General features: G+C 44.2%; 2 protein-coding genes across 3 annotated transcripts; one reads left to right on the top strand and one right to left on the bottom strand.

Moving 5' to 3' along the window:
• Window positions 1-4,141: 4,141 nt before the first annotated feature.
• LOC120704267 lies at window positions 4,142-19,104 on the top strand. Of its 2 annotated transcripts, XM_039988592.1 has the most exons (6): window positions 4,142-5,171; window positions 15,060-15,137; window positions 16,829-17,005; window positions 17,099-17,812; window positions 17,888-18,305; window positions 18,698-19,104. In XM_039988592.1, the coding sequence occupies exons 1-4, from the start codon at window positions 4,485-4,487 to the stop codon at window positions 17,738-17,740; spliced, it is 1,584 nt and encodes a 527-aa protein (XP_039844526.1). In that variant the 5' UTR covers window positions 4,142-4,484; the 3' UTR covers window positions 17,741-17,812; window positions 17,888-18,305; window positions 18,698-19,104. The 2 variants fall into 2 exon arrangements, with proteins under 2 accessions (XP_039844526.1, XP_039844527.1); XM_039988593.1 differs by lacking the exon at window positions 18,698-19,104 and adding an exon at window positions 18,385-18,501 and having other exon boundaries at window positions 17,099-18,305.
• LOC120704268 (serine/threonine-protein kinase rio2-like) lies at window positions 18,852-22,501 on the bottom strand. The gene is made up of 13 exons (XM_039988594.1): window positions 22,187-22,501; window positions 22,041-22,087; window positions 21,455-21,525; window positions 21,244-21,357; window positions 20,979-21,154; window positions 20,791-20,879; window positions 20,579-20,696; window positions 20,227-20,300; window positions 20,104-20,151; window positions 19,858-20,023; window positions 19,652-19,756; window positions 19,478-19,549; window positions 18,852-19,404 (listed from the first exon to the last, which is right to left on the bottom strand). The coding sequence occupies exons 1-13, from the start codon at window positions 22,268-22,270 to the stop codon at window positions 19,093-19,095; spliced, it is 1,476 nt and encodes a 491-aa protein (XP_039844528.1). The 5' UTR covers window positions 22,271-22,501; the 3' UTR covers window positions 18,852-19,092.
• Between the last annotated feature and the right edge of the window lie 5 nt (window positions 22,502-22,506).

Raw genomic sequence — 22,506 nt, 5'->3', positions numbered from 1 at the left:
TGGAGACGGACTGCTCGACTTACCTGACGAGGGTACGTGCCGGATCCCCAATGACCCAGTTTGAGCAGACAGAGGCATGGTCGAGGCAGCGTGACCAGTTGTGTGCCGGATCCCCAATGACCCAATTAGATCAAGTGTTGCTACATATTTACTAATATCACAAACAGGATACGATCCAGCTACTGCGTTCGGCCATACTGTAATATTTAGAGGGGCACCACCAGTTGGCGGACCGTATCCAGGGATGGTACCGGGGCCACAGATACCGGCCTACACAGGTTAGTTTATGTTTCATATTTCGGTTTCTACATGTCATGACGAAAGACACGAGCGTACGCTAACATCCGCATTTTATGCGTAGGATTCTACCCCGATGCGGGCGCCGGACCTTCTTCTTCCTCCTTTCGACCTGGTACAAAACACTCTCTCAATACACTCACTAATTTACCACGCAACATATGTTGGTTTACGTTTATATGTTACGCAGGGTTTGTTTGGAGTACGTTCGTTTCAGATAACGAGGGCTTCACCTTAGACGAACTCGACAGCTTGACTCCAGACTCACCTGGCGCGCACGGTGACCCCGATGTCTTGGGCTATTCACAGCTTGGAGGAGCACCACTTGGGATCTCTCAGCAGCAGACACCACAGCCCCTTCTGCGTCCTGAGTGACAGGTGAGGTCTCCGGATCGTCACACCTACTCCGAGGGCCATGTCCGTGCCTAGCATAGGGCTAAGAGGGTCCGATGCCCTAGGGGTGGTTAGATATATCCGATGTTTGTATCTCTGATGTTTATTTATAATGAGATAGCTGTGGACCGCTTATTTGTATCCGATGTTTATGATTGTGGTAGTTTACTTGTTATTTGTTTCTATAGATACTATTGATGTGAACTTGTTATGTTTGTGGATTCCATAATGCTCGTGAAATAAGGGAAGTTCTTGAGAATTTTTTCCGTGATTTAATGAAGGACAAGTTAGGTGCGGTAGGATTTAGCGGCCGAGATCCCGCCGACGATGATGACGACTATCGCATACAGTGTAAACTTTGTGACACGCTCGTATAGCTCAAAATAGGGACCATAGTGTATCTAGCTGCGAGTACGAGATCACAAGTTGCCACTGCTCAGCACGGCAATCACGGGTTTCCCACATGTCGCATTGTTTGCCCAGACATACGTGACAAAAGGCGACAACCCAATAGCAGTGCCCTTTTACCATTTCAAAAAGATGTGACAACACGGCAACCACACCAGCTCACCTTCAAAGCAGTCTCTCTGGCGAGGGCGACGGACCTGTCATTCTACAACGAAGGTCTGTGGCGTGTAGTGGGGAAGGCGGCATCTAGGCGCGATCGACCGAGCGGCAGCAATGCAGTGTTGTGAGTCTGCATGCACTTAGATGCTCTACATGCACAGAGATGCATCGAGTAGTCAGTTCGAGAATCGAATCTAGCCTTTTCAGTGTTAGGTCAGGTAGCCACTTCACTGTGTTGTCATGTAGGCTTTTCAGGTGCATTTACACTCCACACTCCCGGTATCAGACCTTTGTGCGCCTATAAATACTCCGAAGTTTGTGAACTCCCAGCAGCACTCAAACACCAAAGCTCATTGTATACCCAATGTCTGGAGGTGGGTCTAGCGGGAAGAATTACTACGGTTTTGGGAAAGGAAAAGGGGGAAGAAAGGGAGACCCCATAATATGGGAGGGGCCTCTTGGACCTGATTCCTTTCCGGAACCAGTGTTTGAGTTTCCGCCACAGCACAAGAGTGAATTTACCAATGAAACTCCTCTTCGACAATACGATAACCGTGGCCAAAATGCAGACATGGTGAGTACTGCTTAGTGCAGATGTGCACCGACGGGATGGATGGCGGTCGGCGTTTCTTTAAATGTCCATACGCATGGGTAATACTCGGTTGTTTGATTTCTTTATCTTCATTGAGACACCTTACATGAAATTTGTTTTGCAGTCTTCCGATGCTCCAGAAAACTATAGTTTTACTAGGTGGGTCGATCCTGCACCAATTGATTCAGTTCAGGAGTTCATCGAGTACCTCTAGATAAAGATCTTTGATCTAGAATGCAAGGTGAACCATTACGAGGAAGTGAGCGAGGCTAACAAAGACGACGAAGATGATGATAGCAGCAATGCGGCCACTTCACAGGATGACCCATGCACTATTCCTTACTGCAACTACCCTTGTCACAGGAAAAAGGGCCCTACGCCTCCGCCACCACCGCCTGCACCACCTGCAATGGGTGGATACTGCGGAGAAGGCTCAACGCAGTATGCTGTGTGGGGGTACGGCTAGTAGAACTACCCTAATGCTAGTGACATGCTGCATCGTTGTGTTTGTTGTGTTTTTTTAAATTACCTAAGGCATGTTAGGTTAGTCCAGAATCTGTTTACCGTAGTTTGCAACGGGTTCTGCCATGCCACTGCATGTGTGATGTGTGTTTCATTACCATTGTATTATGATGTAAACTTGATGGTTCACATTATGTAATGCATTTCTTAGTTCTTATTTCTTATCATTATATTAATTAAATGTGTATTTTTTAGTATTCTAGTGACATGAAAAGCTCCAAAAATATTAAGGACAAGTTCAAAGATTTCATAGATTCCCGGCTACAACTGCAAATTAATGGTAAAAGTTACAACACACAGAGTCAAGCTCTCAACTGAAAACATAAACAACTAATTGCAGTGACATGTGCACGCGACAAGGTAATTTTTTGGTGCATCTAAACCTACCATGCCTTATGGATTGTAAAATGCCGGGATTACATGGTACTACTCTACTGAGTGCACCGAGGATATTTGCCCTTCCTAATTGTTTCGGGCCCGGCTTCCTTCGCACCGTGTGCCCTCTCTTGCTTTCTCTCCCTGTCAGCTTCACGTTCTGCCGCCGCCTTACGATCCACCTCCTCCATCCTCTTGCGGATCTCTTCTTGCTCTTTCTTGCGCTTCTCCTCTTACTGTTCCTCGTGCTTCATTCGGCGCCAACGTTCTGCAGCCCACCTTACTTGTTGTTCCACAAAGTCCTTTGCCTGTTGCGACTGTACGGTGTCGAACCACTGCATAAAATCACAAAGAGGCGGAGGAGACTTTGTCCAACAAAAGTTAGAATCATAACTCAATGTTAGGTCATAAAGAAAAATAGCGTCTGCTGTCCTACTACCTTGGCCCGGTCTTTGCCGTATCGCTTAGGTGGATCATATTCGTAGTTCTCACACATGAAGAACCTCATGCCGTAGTCATCTCCTAAAACCTCAGATTGCATGAACTTGCATAACGAATCGCAGAAGCACATTGGCACATCAATTCCTTCGGGTACGGTGGCTTCACACTTGCTCCACGGAATGTAGGTTGATCCTGATGAAGACATTGTCGCTATAGTGTGGTGCGCCAAATGACAAACAATGATTTCAATAATGCACCTATCGTATACCAAATCGATGCGTGAAAATATAGGTATTGTCATAATTCTATTGCCTTATGCTCCAATATCAATAAGGTACTGTCATAATTCTATTCTAATTCATAATTAATTTAAAAACAAGTCTGTAATAGTACTGAAATTGTAATACTAAACGAGTGTTCTAAAGTACCAAATCTAATTCAGCTAATTCGCTAATTAAATTAAATTATTATACAATATCAACGGATTCATACGGAAGTTACCAGTAGATCACAAGTGCGGAATTCGGCAGAGCTTCGACGCTTTTCTTCTCCTCACCCCTCTCTTTTTTTCTGAATTTTTGGTGCAATTTTTGGGCTCAAATGAGAAGGGAATGGATGCCAGGGCTTATATAGGGTGGGAGACCCCCATCGCCCGTGGGGGGGGGGGGCTGTCGCCCGTTGGAGGGGCGACAGGCCCCCTCGCCCCGGCCAGGGACCTCTTTGCAATTTTAAAAAAAAATTACATTAGAGTCCAGTCGCCCGTTGCTTGGGCGACCGGGGGGTATTTTCGAAAATTTTCAAAACGGACATATATTTTTGAAATTTTTATTTTTTTTTAAATATAAAAAAGAAAAAAGCGCCTGGGTAGGGCCAGAGCATTTGGTTTTCCGGCCCGGTAGCCCAACCGAACCACGAGGGCCTTCCTCTCACTCTCGAGAGATCGGCAGGCAACGCGGGGCCGGCGCGGCAAGCCTCTTGCGCCGGCGATGCGCTCCCGTGGCGGCGGATCGAAGAGGCGGCGGGCGGATGAGGGTGCGGAACAGCCCGATGCAGGCTCGCTGAGACCCGAGATGGAGACGAGGTGCAGGGCAGGGAAGGATTCTGCAATGGCGCTGCCACTCGGCGCTTCGTGCTCGAAGAAGCGGCGGGCCGGCGGGGTTGCGGAGGGAGGCCGGGCCGAGGCGGCGCCCGAGATGGTGGAGGACCGCATCTCGGCGCTGCCCGAGGACCTGCGGCTGCGCATCCTGGCCCTGCTCCCGCTCAACTCCGCCATCCGCACGGGCGCGCTCTCCTCGCCATGGTGCGCGCTCTGGGCGCGCCGCCCTCCCTCGACCTCCACCACCTCCCCCTCGACGACCCGGACCGGCTGCTCGAGTCGCTCGAGTGCCGCGGCTGGCGGCGCCTCGACCGCTTCGCCCTCACCATCCACTTCGGCAGGTACAGGTTCCCCAGCCCCCACCGCTACCTCAGCGACAAGGACATCCACCGCTGCCTCGACTACGCCGCCGCCTGCTGCGTCGAGGACCTCCACATCGACATGGACGATCATTTCATGTGGACATGCTCCAGCCTGAGCTTCCCGTCGGGGTTCTCCCGCCTTGTGCGCCTTTCCCTCCTCCGCGTCGGCAGTGTTTCCTTCGGCTACTCCCTCAGCCCCGATGCCTTCCCAGCGCTCGAGGTTATCCACCTCCGCGCCGCCCACTCGGTTAACCTCAACCACCTTATTTGGGCGAGCCCCCGCCTTCGAACACTTGACTTGCGCTACTGCCAGTCCCTCGATAACGCCATCAACATCAAGGCCGCGCGTGGTCACCTGTGGAGCATTACCGTCGCGGAGTGTGGCCGTGTCAGGCACATATACGCCGGCACGGCGTCCGGCCTCATCTCCCTCCGCCTCAGCAGTGCCTTACTCCCCACCTACGACATCCTGTCCACTGCGCCGCTTGAAGACCTTTACATCTGCCTACGGGGGCGCAACTACAATCCTCTTGTTGGCGCTCCTTAAGTACACCTTTTATCCCTTGTTTATCCTTGATAATGGCATGAATTTAATATCAAAATCACTAACCGTCCTAACCCCGGCCTAATTATTGGTCATTTTCACATATGCACATATATTTTGGAGGAACTTCATTTTTGCAGGTTTTTGGCCTATTTTGGAGCATGAAATGACGAGGCCCGTGATCGAGCGCTAACACGGAGAAAGACGAAGGCCAAAGCCCAAAGGAAGGACCAAAGCCCATGTTGATTCGAAGCACATTCATGCACATCCATCCTCCAAGAGAGCCCAAAGGACCAAGCCCACGAAGATGAGATCAAGATACTTCGGGATTAAGCAAAGCAAATGAAGATTTAAGGAAGGATTCCCTATCCTATCCTTTTCTCGAAGATATCTCCAAGATAACAACGTCCAAAGGGGTGCAATCGTGAAGGACAGAAACTCTAGAAGATGCGAGGAGTCTACACGCCAAAAATGAGACCGAGGCGAGCCCGAAAAGGGGTAGGCCGGCCGGCCTAGGCCCATGGGGCCGGCCGGCCCAGCCCTTTTCTGAGGCGGTTTGCCTTCCCCTTCGACCGGTGGCTTCCTCGGCTTATAAATAGCTCGCACCTTATTCAACTCGAGGCATCCATCTAACCAGAACTCGACGAAAACCTAGGGCCAAGACCGGAGGGAGACGACGGCCGCCGCAAGTCTTCGAAGTTGTTTAGGAGATGGCTTAGGCCATCCCTAGCCGCCATGGCCTCCCTGCGTGGTTGTGTCATGGTGGAGTTCATGAGCTAGTTGGAGTCGTCAATGGTGTATACGCGGTGGTGACGATCCAAACGAATCTATTATGTGAGTAATGTCTTCATGTCATCCGATCTATTTAGCGATCATGTCTCTCCTCTTTCGATTTCGTTCTTGCTTTGGGTGTGCTTATTCCTAGATCTATTCTCGAGATAGATTGCATAGGGTGTTCTTGTAGCTATGGTGGCTAGGAGTTCATACCGGATCTACCCAAAGGGGGTTCGACTTGCTTCAGGGTATCCCGTTGAAAAGGGGGGCGTCGTGACAGGCCGTCTCCACAGAGTAGGTTGGGTATCGAGGGATCGGATTGGAGGTTTTGATTTAAAGAGGCTTTGGACGAGATGCATGTTGAGCTTACTCGTTTAGCTAGAACTACAACTAGAATGCGTGCGATAGGTTTAGTCATGCCTTCGGTCATGCTTTATCCTTACCGATGTTCATGGATGAGATCAACCTTCGTACATCACTCATATCTATCAAAGGTTCACCTTTTATATGCAATTAATGCTTCATGTTAGGATAGATCCGTTAGATTAGATGGAAAACCCTAGTAAGTTCATTGTCGATCCACGGATTGATAAACCTTGGGGGAATACTCTAAGGGAAAAGCTACCACGAACCGTGCGCTTGCGGTATACAAATCGGGGGCGTTAGTGAACGTCAACAAGCTTTTCTGGCGCCGTTGCCGGGGATCGGCAACTCGAACCCTAGGGCGATCTATCTAATTTTTTTTGGGCTAACCCAAAATTTTATTATTGAATATACCCTTGTTTTCTTGTTCGTGTCCTTGAAAGCACGTGGAAAAAGCTAGACACCAAATTTGGGCTTCGAGAAGTCCACAACCCGCTCCAACAAACTTCGACAATCGACAACAAGACGATCGAGGAGTTCTCGACATCAACATCGAAAACCCTAGATCCACTTCGACAAGATGTGAATAACATCAAGTTTCGCTCTTTAGTGGTAGGTGCTAACTTTTGTTAGTGGCCCAACATCCGCTATCGAGTCCCCACTCCCAAGAAAAAAAGGGTTGATAAACAAGGTATGCCGCCGTGTCAATTAGTTTTAAAGACTAATGTTTTTGGGAAGATTTGTTTGCTCAAGCAATATGTATGAAGCATGCCCGCGAAGAAAATCGTGCGATCGGATCGTCATCATCTCCAAAGTGTTACTGTTGTAGTGAGTTTTTCGTCCAAGAACAGAGAAGTACCATGAGCAAATAATAGATTATTTTGAAGCACCATCAAGTCTACTTTCCAATGCATCAAGAATTGTGAATTTTGGAGATCGGTGTGAAGAGTTATGGTAAAATCTTTCAACGCTGCGCGTTCTGAAATGTCTCGGGACAGAGCGTAGTGCCGGAGTAAAACGACCATAACTTCTTCATCCGGAGTCCGTTTGGGATCAATGACCACTCGTTGAAAAGGTAATTTCATAAGGCTTTCCATGGAGTAGAATTTTGGTACATGTTCTGTGCAGGATGATCAAGGAATTAAATGAAGAAAAGGCAGCAACAAACAATAGAGAAAGTGATGACGATGTCGCAAGATGTTTGGAGAACCTTGTGCACAAAAGTTGATGATTTGAAGTTGACCAACGCTAGAAGCAACAAGATTAGAGGAACCATGATACCACCCATCTTCTCCATGGGATGCTCAAGAAGCTTCTAGTCGAGTGCAATCAAAGAAAGAGACCGCTCTGATCATCGACACAAAGCACGGGAGCCTCCTTCGATCCCGACACCTTAGGCAAAGCAAGAACCATGGAGACAAACTATTGGAGCCATGCTACTCGCCGGTGAATCAATGGTGATGACCTTGAAGCCAAGGATGCACAACAAGACGCTCCGAAGACCACAAGATCAAGATCATCGACATCTTCGGATCAATTCGTAAGAAGTCATTGTTATCATCAATATTATGCTCAACCTCAGAAGCAAATAGCAGCATATTTTTGGATATTTAAAAGCTCCACGAAGTTCCCGTCCCAACGAATCAAGAACCAAGTCAATCGGAGATTCCTACAAGCGGGTATGGCCAAAATATTGAAGGTTGTGCACTCTGAAAATTTCTGGACAGCATGCAGCGCCAAAAGTGAAACGGGCATAACTCCCTCGTTTGGACTCCGTTTAAAGCGAGTGACCACTCGTTCGAAAGGTAATTTCATAAAATTTTCAATAGAGCTATATTTTGGTATATGTTCTGTTGAGTATACAGGAGAGATTCTACGAAGAAGAGGCAGGAGCAATGCGATGAGAACAAGATAGAGAAGATGACGATGACAACAATGAAGATGAGCTTGGGCGATGTTTTCATCAAGCATACATGATAAAATTCAGAGGCTTGGAGCAGAGGAAGAACCCCAATGACATTGGCAAATGAAGGCACAAGCGGTCGACCTTCGACAAACAAGGATGTTGCAAACAAACCACGTCAGATTACAAGAGCGCAACATTCAACACATGGAGACGTGAGAAGCAAATCACGACGGACCACGAGGAGTGCATCAAGATGACATCTCGCACAAAGCACCACGACTCCAATGAGTATGAAAAAGCTCCGAGGCTAAGGTATACAGTGAATTCTCAAGCTTCTATTGGTTTTGTTGATAATCGTTAAAAATCTCATGCTCGAACCAATAGTCGGAATGAAAGTTTAAATTCTATGCCTTGTTCTTCATGATGATAGGCTAGAGTTTCTTGAGAATGTTGATTTCATGCTTAAAAAAAACCTCTGACTAATGATGAGCTCCGCGCTATGCAAGAAACACATGCTGCATTTAATTACACCATGTCTTGATGATGAAATTTAATTGAGGATGTGATTATGTTGCATATGTTTACAAATAATTGCAAATCTCGATCTTGCTTTGCGCTTGGTCAAGCTCATGACCCTAAAAGAGCACATGTCGGGAGAAGCCCCGAATTTCACTAACCATGCAGGACATGAAACTCAAATGATGAGGAGGGAAACTGAGCCCAAAATTTTGAACACCATCATCAACATCTTCAAGTTTCAAGAACAGACGTCGCTAAGCCTCATCAATTTTGTGCACAAGTCCAGAGATTTACAATGCAGGAAAGTTGAATATTCAGGATCTCCATCAAGTCCTCGGTTCAACGCATCCATGATCGATACAATTGAAGACCCACTGGAGGAGCTATGTCTCAAACATCGGAGATGCACGTGCTGAAATCAGCACGGGGCAGATTGCAGTGACGGGAAAAAGGGGCATAACTCTCTCAATTGGAATGTGTTTTGGGCAAATGAAGACTTGTTGGAAAGAAGATTTCGTGCACCTTGCATTGGATCAATTGTTTGGTGCAATTCCCAATCTGGACAGAGAGGGAAATCGGTGAAAAGAAAGGTAGCGACGAAGGACAACAAAGAAGGAGGTGACCATGATGTGAGAGACGATTGGGCAAGATTTCCATTAAGCGTGATTGATCATGTCCAACATAGGAAGTGGAATAAGAGCTGCATGGAACACCTTCACCTCTTGCATGAAGGACCATGGCTTCACATCAATGAGAAGGTATGTAAGAAAGTCGAGCTCTATGACTCTAAATGAAGCGCTTTGCGGGAGGCAACCCGATCTTTTATTATATATATATATTAATATGACTGTCTACATTGCACTCTTTAATCGGAATATCAAGTAACATTGTACCATTGCTCTAATAAAAACCACAACTTCATGTTGTTCACTCTAAATGTTATTGAGGGAGCTCTTTGTTATTTGATCTTGGGAAACTTGTAGACCTTTTTTGTGTGCCTATTAGTGTTTTGAGTTTTTTTTAGTCTTTTTAGAGAGATTTATGAAGCATTGCACCACCCTTTGATTCTAAACTTGTGGCTAGTTAACTTAGGCTAACTTTTTGTTTTGTTTTAGACCACCTCATCATTTCATATCATTTTGTTCATCCACCCCGTGTTGCATTGCATACCATGTTGTTCGTCTCACCCTTGCATTGCATTGCATGTTGCATTTAAAAAAAACTTTTTCTAAAAACATTGACTAGCCTCGCTTTTGAGATCCTAAAACCCTTAGGAAAACCACTCATAGAGCAATCCTAAAACCATAGGGTATGTTTTTCATTCAAAAAAAAATCTAACTTTTGTTTCTCTCTAGTTTTTTTGAAACCACCTTAGATAGAATTTCTATACCCAATACTCTCTCTTCAAAATTTTTGTCTTAAGCCAAAAATATAGGAAACCCATAAACCCTACTTCTAAAACCTTGTTAGCTCGGTTGCTTGATCCTTTTTCGATAAATAACCTTTTCGTTGACAAAAGCCTCACTTCTTATGAAGTGCCGCGAAGGCTTTTTGTCACTCTTAGCAATTGTTTTTGAATAAGCTAGTTGCAGAACAACATCGAAAGGTCCTTTCAACCTTGCTAACACTTGTTTTTGCTAACTTTGCATTTGCACTTTGCGTCCATTCCATTGCTCATGCACTCATTTTGCTAGCTTGGTCTCAACTTTATTGATGAAAGCTTTCATATCCACGTTAATGCTTCACGTGAGTATTTTCCTTTTTGCAATCTTGTGTAAATATAGTGTTTAGACATGATTGAAGACCATTATCATTTAGTTACCAAGCTATGAGGTTGCATTTGGTTGGTTTATAAGCTTTGCAATGCGCTTTATTTTTTTTCTTGTGCTATGAAGGCCTATTGATCTTGGGATAGACATGGTGTTTTGACCTTTGTTAAATAAGTCTTTGTGGCTATGGAGAAGTTCGGCAACCTAGTTATAAACATGGTATTTAGAACTAGGTGTAAACATTGTCTTTGTTTATATACATTCCTCTCATTTGCATTTACACTAGCACACACGTACACTCACTAGTTTCGCTAAGCTAACTTTGCCACAAATTGAGATCTTAGGAATGGTAGGTTTGTTGGCATTTGTTTCTACTCCCGACCGTCACCCCGGGGTAGTGTGTGTTTAAAATGTTTTGCAGGCATGAAGAAGCGCTCCCATGAGTTCAAGACCAAAAGAAGGACACAGCTGTTTTCATCAATTTGAGAACATGTTCAGAGATGTACAAGAAGCAAAAAGTTGATATTTAGAAGCTCCATCAAATTCCCATTCCAACGCATTCAAGATCAATGAATTTGAAGACCCGTACAAGGAGATATGGCAAGAACATTGGACGTTGCGCGTTCTGAAATTCGTCGGGACAGATTGCAGCGCTGGGATAAAATATACACAACTCTCTTGTTCGGAATCAATTTTGGGCGAATAAGGATTCATTGGAAAGGAAAATTCGCGTACTTCGCAATGGAGCAATGTTTCAGTAGAGGTTCTGTTCTGGAAATTGAAAGGAAAAAATTCGTGAAGATGAGGCAGCAATGGGACAACGAGGAATTGAAGGAGGCGACGACGACGTGAAGCAATGATTGGGACCATGACTTAGTACGAGAAGAAGTTGAAGGAAATTGAGGCAACAAAGGTGAAGACACATTGAAGATGATATTCATACACATGAGGGAAGGACTTCAAGAATTGCAAGATGGTCCATCTTCTCCTTCTACGCTTAGCATCATGCTAAGCATGGGGGAGGATTTCATGGACAAGGAAGAAAGATCTCATGGAGTAAGATAATCACGGTTGCCACAAGATGCTCATGATTCTTTTTCCATGCTTATCACAATGCTTAAGTATGGGGGAGGCCGCGCTACACTTCATTACGAGCATCGAGAAGGACGGTAATTCTTCCTCAACTCTCTCTTTTTCTAAATGCTTGTACATATATGCCTTCAACCATAGATGCAACCTTTGTATATATCTCTCAACCTATCACATGGCTACTAGGAGGACAACCTAGTTTTGTTTTCAATAAGTGTAGGATCACCATCACTTTGAGCTCACCACATTGATACATTTTGGCAATGCCTTATGCTTATGGAAAAATGATGAAAGTTGCTGCTTTGTTCTACCTACGTTATGTTGTATATGACTTGACCATTTGCTCTCAATTAAATGGAATTAAAATGATTAAATACCGGCTCTTTTATTTGTGGAGGTTAAATGACTAAATTCTAAACCCACATACTCTATGTTGCTCTTTGATTTAAGTCTACTGATGACCTTACACCTTGTGATTGTTTAATTTGAAAACTTAATTTCTATGCTATCTACATTTGTGAATCTCTTGCAAAGTTCTACCTACTAAAGCCTATACACACATATTCTTTCATGATGAAACCTTTAGATTGCAAACATATATTTTGATGAGTTGGATTAAGATTTCTTTGGTATGAGACTAAGAAGCTGGTCATTCCGTTTTTTGTGTAACCTTCTTTCTGCTAGCCTATTTATCCATGCATTGTGAATTTCCACTTTGGGAATTTTGCAAACCTCGCTGGATATCCACCCTAAACCAAAAATATCTTTTTGTGATTACCTCCTTGACCACAACCCAATTTGAGTATGGATTATCATTTCGACGGAATCAAAAGAATCAAGGGCACCATATAAAGAAAAGTTTTGGGAGACAAGGCTCCCCGGAGATACTTTGATGCCTAATAAAATCGCGACTTGGCTTTGGGTTTGCTTTGCTCTTGCATGGTTTACCTAGAGTACATCAACTATCGTGTTCTTGTTGTTCGTTACCGATTATCCTCGTGTAGTGACAGTATGCGGGAGGGAAAGGTTTTGATCCTGGAACACACCTTCAAGCGGTTTTACGAAGAAGAAGGTGAATTTGAGATACTTACCCTAGCTAGTTGGTTCTCTCACTATTCATACTCGAGGACGAGCATTCGTTCAAGCATGGGGGGATGGCTGGGTAAGTATTCTATGTTATCAAAAGTTCTAAGGAGCAAAAAGAAAAAAAGAAGAAAAATGAAAAAAAGGGGAGAAAAGAAAAAAAAGAGAAGAATAAAATGCTCCTTAGTTCTTTTTGGTTTCATTAATTTTCCAAGTTACTTTCAAGAATTATTCCATACTCAAATCTTCCAACCATGTGCAATCCGATAACGAGAACTTCATTTGTGTCTTGGGATCATCCATTTGCCACTTGCACATGTCCACCTATCTAAATGTGTGTGTTTCATCTTTCCCCCTCTCCAACATTATTTTCCAATGGCCTTTTTGACTAGTCTCAGTAAATCCAATAGATCTCTCTCTTAGTTTGACAATATTTCAGATATAATGTTTTGCTAGGATTGTTTTTACCTACCAAGCTCCACATAAGTCTTCCACTTTTATATATGAGTAGAATAGGTTGAAGACAATCTAACGTAGGCTTGAGTGACTTGATGAGATGAGTATTTCCATGATCTTTTGCAAGAGAACCTCACTTATGTTTGATATGCATTCTTTTGAAAACTCTTCACGATGAAACAAGGTAAAGGTTTGAAGTTCGCTTAAGTTTGAGAGCATTGCATTTATTTATTATTGTGGCTTGTTCTTTAATTGCTAGTCTATCTTCCATAATGAAAAAAGTAGCCGGTCACAACATGAACTTAAATGCTAAATACTTGAGAGAGCAATATGTCTTGTTATGTATGACTAAGTGCAGAGAGGACATTGAGGGGCAACGCTGATTTCTTTATAAGTAAAGCTCCTGGACTTACTCGAGGACGAGCAAGGTTTAAGCATGGGGGGAATGTTGGCGCTCCTTAAGTACACCTTTTATCCCTTGTTTATCCTTGATAATGGCATAAATTTAATATCAAAATCACTAACCGTCCTAACCCCGGCCTAATTATTGGTCATTTTCACATATGCACATATATTTTGGAGGAACTTCGTTTTTGCAGGTTTTTGGCCTATTTTGGAGCATGAAATGACGAGGCCCGTGATCGAGCGCTAACACGGAGAAAGACGAAGGCCAAAGCCCAAAGGAAGGACCAAAGCCCATGTTGATTCGAAGCACATTCATGCACATCCATCCTCCAAGAGAGCCCAAAGGACCAAGCCCACGAAGATGAGATCAAGATACTTCGGGATTAAGCAAAGCAAATGAAGATTTAAGGAAGGATTCCCTATCCTATCCTTTCCTCGAAGATATCTCCAAGATAACAATGTCCAAAGGGGTGCAATCGTGAAGGACAGAAACTCTAGAAGATGCGAGGAGTCTACACGCCAAAAATGAGATCGAGGCGAGCCCGAAAAGGGGTAGGCCGGCCGGCCTAGGCCCATGGGGCCGGCCGGCCCAGCCCTTTTCTGAGGCGGTTTGCCTTCCCCTTCGACCGGTGGCTTCCTCGGCTTATAAATAGCTCGCACCTTATTCAACTCGAGGCATCCATCTAACCAGAACTCGACGAAAACCTAGGGCCAAGACCGGAGGGAGACGACGGCCGCCGCAAGTCTTCGAAGTTGTTTAGGAGATGGCTTAGGCCATCCCTAGCCGCCATGGCCTCCCTGCGTGGTTGTGTCATGGTGGAGTTCATGAGCTAGTTGGAGTCGTCAATGGTGTATACGCGGTGGTGACGATCCAAACGAATCTATTATGTGAGTAATGTCTTCATGTCATCCGATCTATTTAGCGATCATGTCTCTCCTCTTTCGATTTCGTTCTTGCTTTGGGTGCGCTTATTCCTAGATCTATTCTCGAGATAGATTGCATGGGGTGTTCTTGTAGCTATGGTGGCTAGGAGTTCATACCGGATCTACCCAAAGGGGGTTCGACTTGCTTCAGGGTATCCCGTTGAAAAGGGGGGCGTCGTGACAGGCCGTCTCCACAGAGTAGGTTGGGTATCGAGGGATCGGATTGGAGGTTTTGATTTAAAGAGGCTTTGGACGAGATGCATGTTGAGCTTACTCGTTTAGCTAGAACTACAACTAGAATGCGTGTGATAGGTTTAGTCATGCCTTCGGTCATGCTTTATCCTTACCGATGTTCATGGATGAGATCAACCTTCGTACATCACTCATATCTATCAAAGGTTCACCTTTTATATGCAATTAATGCTTCATGTTAGGATAGATCCGTTAGATTAGATGGAAAACCCTAGTAAGTTCATTGTCGATCCACGGATTGATAAACCTTGGGGGAATACTCTAAGGGAAAAGCTACCACGAACCGTGCGCTTGCGGTATACAAATCGGGGGCGTTAGTGAACGTCAACACCTCTCAAACAATGGATTCAGGAGCTTCCCAACCTCACTAACCTCACAGTCCTCACCATCTGCAGTGTCGCCCTCCGGGTCTGTCCACAACAAAGTTTTAAATCTCCCGCTATACGCTATAGCTTCCGCTATAGACCGCTATAGCTATTTATGCATGGTGCCGCTATTTGAACTCACGTGTAATTTAGCCGCTATAGCCCGCTATAACCTAACTCCGCCTATGCTGACTGGAAGACAAGGGCGATGTTCAAAGTTGTACTAACTACTGTGGGATTAAGCTGATGAGCCATACGATGAAGCTTTGTGAGAGGGTTATCGAGCATCGCCTAAGAAGAGTGACAAGTGTGACCCAAAACCAATTTGGGTTCATGCCTGGAAGGTCAACCATGGAGGCGATTTTCTTAATACGATAATTGATGGAGAGATATAGGGAGCAGAAGAAGGACTTGCACATGGTCTTCATTGACCTTGAGAAGGCATATGACAAAGTACCGATAAATGTCATGTGGTGGGCCTTGGAGAAGCACAAAGTTCCAACTAAATACATTACCCTCATTAAGGATATGTACAAGGATGCGACGACGTTTGTCCGGACATGTGATGGCAACACCACTGACTTTTCTATTAACACAGGCCTACACCAGGGGTTAGCATTGAGCCCTTATTTATTTGCTTTAATGATGGATGAGGTCACAAGGGATATACAAGGTGAGATCCCTTGGTGTATGCTCTTTGCTGATGATGTGGTGCTAATTGACGAGAGTAGGGCATGAGTTAATAGGAAGTTAGAGCTGTGGAGACGCACGTTAGAGTCGAAAGGGTTCAGACTTAGTAGGACCAAGACCGAGTATATGATGTGCGATTTCAGCGCGACTAGGCATGAGGGGGGAGACGTTAGTCTAGATGGGCAAGTGGTGGTCTAGAAAGATACTTTTCGGTATTTAGGATCGGTGCTACAAAAGGATGGCGACATTGATGAAGATGTTAGGCATAGAATTTCAGCTGGCTGGTTGAAATGGCGGCAAGCTTCTGGCATCTTTTGTGATACGATCCTTTGTGTAAAGGCAAATTCTATAGGACATCAATTCGTCCGGCGATGTTATACGATGCTGAATGTTGGCCTATAAAAAGGCGACATGTCCAGCAACTGAGTGTAGCAGAGATGCGGATGTTGCGGTGGTTTTGCAGGCATACAAGGAGGGATAGAGTCCGGAACGAAGTTATTCGGGATAGTGTCGGGGTGGCACCAATTGAGGAGAAACTTACCCAGCATCGGCTGAGATGGTTTGGACATGTCCAACGAAGGCCTCCTGAGGCGCCGGTGCGTAATGGGGTTCTTGAGCGGATCGATAATGTAAAGAGGGGTAGAGGTAGATCTAAACTGACGTGGAATGAGTCGGTTAAGAGAGACCTTAAGGATTGGAATATCTCTAAAGAGATAACTTTGGATAGGAGCGCTTGGAGACTAGCTATCAATGTGGCTGAAACTTGAACTTATTTCTTTCGGTTTTCATCTCTAGCCTACTCCAATTTGCTTGGGAAAAAAACTATGTTGTTGTTGTAGCCTGCTATAAGCTCATTTAACCCGCTATTAGCTGTTTTCAGAGTCCAGCCGCTAAACCCCTTAGCCCGCTATTTAGAACCTTGGTCCACAATGTTTTATCATTCTATTCATCAGTTTGTCCCGTTCCTTATCTTTGGCTTTGGTCGGTTTCGTTTGAATTCACCTTGGTTTGTTCTGCTATAGCCTCACTAACGTCGCTTTGCAGAGAGTTTTTGCGTTGGCTCGTTTCGGCTCAGCTACTTGTTTGACCAAGTTGAGGAACTTGCCAAGCTTAAGAGAGCTGCAGCTGCTCATGTTTGCAACGGCCAGCACCAATCTCGCCCATATCTATATGTTTCTCAGGACGTGCCGGTGTCCCCAGCTAGAGAGGCTCTTTGTGCAGGTCAGCGGAGAATTTTTTGCATTCAATGCATTGTGAACTTGGGAAATGATTTCACTCGATACTCGATATCTTGTTGTGTGTTCTTGGTTGCAGCTCCCAACAAGCAGCCATGATACTTCCGTCGGCAATTCCTCGGAGGTAGTAGAGGAAGATGAGCCAGCTGAAGTTTCTGAGGAAGATCTGGATCAAGTGCTATCTAAGGAAGATGAGGCAGATGAAGAGCTATCTGAGGAAGATGAGGCAGATGAAGAGCTATCTGAGGAAGATGAGACAGAGGAAGAGCTATCTGAGGAAGATGAGACAGAGGAAGAATTATTGAAAGAAGAACGGGTACAAGAATATATGCTAGAGGAAAGGCTATTATACGAGGACGCGTATGAGGAAGATCCTCTTGATGAAAATGTGCCACAGGAAGAGCAATCCGAGGAAGATTTGCCAGAGTATGGCTTAAATAACCTTATGATTGCAAAGATGATGAAATTCAGGGGCCACTACTTTGAGATGCGACTCGTAAGCTTCTTGTTGAGGAAGGCTCCTGGTCTCAAGAAACTGCTACTGGTCGCTCCCAAGGGGCACATAAAAGCACTTGGAAAAGGCACATTGGATATATCACACTTTATAGATTCAAAATTGCCGCGTTCCAGGAAAGCTTCACCAGATGCTCAGATAATTCTAAGCGAAACAGATTTTGCTGCAAGCCAGCCAGTCCATTCAGATGTGTTTGCCAGGTTTTAGTTTTCTGTCAATTAAAGTATACCAGGTCACAGTTAAAAGCTTATCCAGTAGTGTGCATTGCAAATGGGTTGGGTATGTTGCTAGCTTGTTATCTATATTTTCCCTTGAGGCCTTGAAAATAGTACTGAGCATGTTTTGTTAATACAGATGTGCTTTTGGGTCATTATGTATGAAATATAGAACAAGGAAGACTGATATTGCAGTGTGAGCTGCAGACCCAATATTGGTGTGGCAGTGCCTCACACCGTGAGGGGTCAGGGAGTTTTATCTTTAAACGTTTTGTTTTGCTCCTTGAGCCTATCATTTTTTCATATTCGTTAAGTCACCTTTGTTTTCCTTTTGCAAGTCTGCTGTTCTTGAAGAAGAAGACGGCTATTTATATGTGTACACTGTCCCTCGTGTTTGCTAAGAACAGACTGATCGGAATTCAGTACAGCAACTGGACAAGAGAAGTCCCATAAAGTTACGTCATTCAGAATGCATGAATTTTCACCGACTAACAGGAATTGAATATTTACTCTTAAGTTTCATGCATTTGGAGGAAGGAAAATTCTAGTATGTTAAGGTAATCTCCATTCTTTTATGTTTGGACATCTCGATCTCCGTTTAGAGCAGCAATTCTTTACTCTTTCTTTTTATTATAGGGGAATCAGCATCAAATTCTATACAAGTTCGGCAACAACTGCCGTGTTGTTATAAAGCCTTTACCTTCTCATTGTCTGCCGAGCCCAAGTTTTTTATATCAAAAAATGTTTGTAGTATTTCCGGAATTTAAGTAAGCTCGTACGATGGTTTTCAGGTCTACAGAAAGAAAGAATATGCACCAGAAAAACATATAACTAGCACACACAAAAAAACATGAAGCACTATCAAAAAAAATCTCCTCTCGATTTGTGCTTGCTCTGTATCTATCTGAAATCCTGAACTTTTTTTTTTCTGTGTCTCCTTCCCCTAAAGCTGGCTGAAGGATGCTCTAGCAAACATCTGCATTAATTATTGGGGGTGGCTTCGCCGTCGCCGGCGAATATCAGAGCCAGAAACCAGGCCACCAGACCAAAAATTCACAGCGGGGGTCAATGATGCTTCTGAAAAACTAAAAGCCCGGAAAAAGGAACAGATGCTGCTGGGTTTTGTTCCTCAGGAAAAGGGAATACTAACACAGCGAAGACGGACTGTACTGATTAGGCAGCTGCGAAACATGTATTCTCGATATTCAGTAACACAACAGAACCGTGTACAAAAGGTACGGGAGGTGAAAGAAAGATATGCCAGAGCAGATTCTATAACCCACGAGGGGGTGCTTGATCCAATCTTTTAGCATTGCAGTTTGAAGCGCCCTAGGTGTTCAACAATCACCATTTGCACGCCTGCCTTTGGATTTTGGAGTTCATGGTGCCCTTCCCTTTGTCCTTGTAGGCATTCCTAGAGGACACGGGCCTTCTCCGCCCATGGGCAGCTGCGATTGCCTTTTTCCTTTGCTTGTTTAATTTTTTCGTGAGCTCCGCATCTTTCTCCTCCTCATCATCGTCCGACAAGCTATCATCATTATCTTCATCTTCCTGGGAAAGCATCTTGCCCTCTGACTCAAGTGGTTCCTTAGCATCCCCATTTCTACCTGAGGGAGAACTTTCCAATCTGTTCTCACCGCTACAACTTGTTCCATGCTGCACAGTGAAGAAATGTAAGAAAAACACCATTAAAAGTTTGTTTATTCATTCTTATGGATAGATGACTAACCTCTTCAGAAAAAGATCCAGGTACACCTGAATCCCTCGAGGCAAGATTACAATCAGGTTCATCATTATGGTCCTGAGAAACAACACAAAAAAACACTTCAATAACAGTTGCTTCTATCTAAACTGGACTACGGGCACGGTTTACGCATATTCAAATTATCTCAGCCAGATATACCTGGTCTATCCTCAAGGAATCAATAGGCACAGCATCACCAACCTCCTCCTCCTCATCATCATCATCTGAGCCGGAATCATGTCCTTCAGCATCTTCATCAATGTACTGTAAGCAAGTTTGCAAAAAAGAAGTATCAGAAAACTAAGCTGAAACACAATCTATAAATATATGCATGAATAACAAATTTGCCGAAACATCTTGCCTACCTTCTCCATCTCCACTTGCTCCTTCCTGGTAAACCCACTGGCAGCTAGTTCCTTGTCCAAGGAACCAGCAGTCTTTTTCACAGACAAAAAGGATGGCCTGGTATTCCCTTCACCATCACTTTCAGATCCATCTTGTTCTTCATTTTTCTCTGATGTAAGATTGAACCTAACAGGAAGAATAGAAATCTCAATAAAAAAAATCAGTACCGAGGATAAAGTTGAAGCTTTCTTGCATATATTACAAACCTCTTGTTGAAAAACTTGTAGATACACTCAATGTCTCGGTCAAAAAACCTGCAAATGCAAAATCCATTTTTTTTAAAAAAATACACGACATAATCACATTTGTTTTCTGAGTAAGACACATACATTTGCGCATTACGATGCGAAACAGATACCATCTGTGGGAAGTCAATAACCGTAATTTTTTCATCATCATCAATCTGCATGACATTGGCATTGATGAAAATATTATACACAAAGATAATAAAAATACCATAGGTAGCAACATTGTATACTATATTACAGAGCTAAGTGCTGGCAAGCAGCACCTAAAAATCATTCAAAAGGATGGTTCCGGCTCATGCGTTTGATTTTTTTTTTTGAAGAACTTTTGTTCCATAATATCTTATCCATGCAAGTTTTGGTTCTATGAATGGTCAAGGATTTAAAACTTCTAAATCGACACAAACTGGGAAAGGAAAAGGAAAAACAAAAATACCATGATATTGAACTCATTAAAGTCGCAATGTATCAGCCCATGCTCTGCCAAACGAACGATAAGACCAAGAATTGTGTCAAAAACATCATCTGGATTTTGTAACTCTTTCACTTGAACCCTACATAACATAAAGCAGCTTGTATCAGGCTCCGCATGAAGGAGCGTACTCTCACACTAATATACAAATCCACGGATGGTAAATATATGCTTACAGAGGATATCCCTGAACAAGTGACATGATCACACAATGCCGATTGCAATCCACAGCAGTTGGAACAGGGAAACCATGGTCTCCTAAAGCCTGGAAATATAAGGAGTCAAGGATAACCAGACAAAAAGGTAAATCAAAAGAGAGCATAGCTCAGATTGAGTGAATAGAGTTATAATGAGAAAAAAAAACCTTCATAAAGGCAAATTCCTTCAAGGCTGCAAGTCGAGAGAGGTACAGCCAATTAAAGCTCCTTCGATGCCTTAGATAATCACGCTTAGATTTCACAGCCCTAAAAGATGTCCTGCCCAACCTATGGAGCTTCATTGCAAGCACTGTACCATCCTCTGTGGCAACCTCAAATATATCTATGTATCACAGAGATATTAGAAATAACTTCTTATGACCTTTGCCACATTACTAGAACAGAGAATAAACACTAAAGAGTGTGACAAACCTGACTCCTTTCCAACACCAATCTGACGGCCAACCGAAGCAAAAACTCCTCGATTAACCAAAGTCTTGATGGCAAGGAAGTCATATCCAAGATAGGTGAGCCGATATCCATCATCTGTATGGAACGGAACCAATAAAACAACAAAACAAATTGTGCAAAAGTGCTACCAACCAAAAGTTGCTTAATCAGAACAAACCACACATACACTCACATTTAGTGGCATCATGGTGCACCAATTTGTTCTTCAAAAGATTCCTCAGCACTTTGTATGTGCCACCATGCCTATATTTATGAAACATAAAGAACATATTCCACTGATGTAAATACAAATATATTCCACCCAGCAACCAATAGTTTCATTTGTTAAATGGCGGATCAACAATAAACATTAAGAGTAAACACTAGCAGCTTTGAAGATTCCATGTTAGACTAATTAGTTTTTCAGCACATAAATGTTTATGGTATAGTACCAGTGCAACATATAACTTCATTTATGCTACTGAAAAGATAAGCATATAGGATGTCATTATGGTAAGAATATTATTATCCACCTAACTGAGCACCACAAACTGCAAGTTGCAAGCCATTCAAGAACTAAACATCCCTGGTATACTGTGCAATGTCAAATATCAGCAGTAATACCTCCTCCAATTGGCATGCTAAAATTGCAATTACATGTCAAAATAAACAATCAGAATATAAAAGGAAACATACTTGTTAACATCTAAGACTAGCAAACAAAAGCATATACTCATGTATAACCGCAAATTGCAGGATTTCGAACAAAAACGGCTTACTTCAGTCCAGCGATCCTGTCAACAAGCTCAGCTGGGACAATCTCGTGCTGTGATCATCAGTCCAAACGTCAGGAACGGACTCTCACAGGCATACTATGTAACTTAACGAGGTGAGAGATTGGGATGCGGGGTTTTGGGGGTCTTACGTTGCGCATGCCCATCTCAACGGCGGTGAGGACGCGGAAGTCGTCCTTGGTGAGGTAGCGCAGGGCGTTCGCGTCAAGCTTCATGGTGCCCTCCTGCCGCCGAAGCTACAGCCTACGGGGTGGTGAGGAGGCGGGCGACGATGGTGCAGCTCTTGCTCGCCAGGGACACCACTAGGCGGCGGCGCTGTTCGGCCGACGGGGGCTGCCCGAGCGTGGAGGTGCTGCCGCGTATAGCTGAGCGACGGTAGTGACGGCGAGGGACGCGGGATACCACGGTGGCGGAGCGGCGGCCGGGAGCAAGCGGCGTGCGTGAGTGCGTA

The sequence above is a fragment of the Panicum virgatum genome, chromosome 4K (genome assembly GCF_016808335.1).
Source record: "Panicum virgatum strain AP13 chromosome 4K, P.virgatum_v5, whole genome shotgun sequence".
NCBI classification, from domain to species: Eukaryota; Viridiplantae; Streptophyta; class Magnoliopsida; order Poales; family Poaceae; genus Panicum; species Panicum virgatum.
Note: the sequence above shows the minus strand (reverse complement) of the source record. Positions and strands in the feature narration are given on the sequence as shown.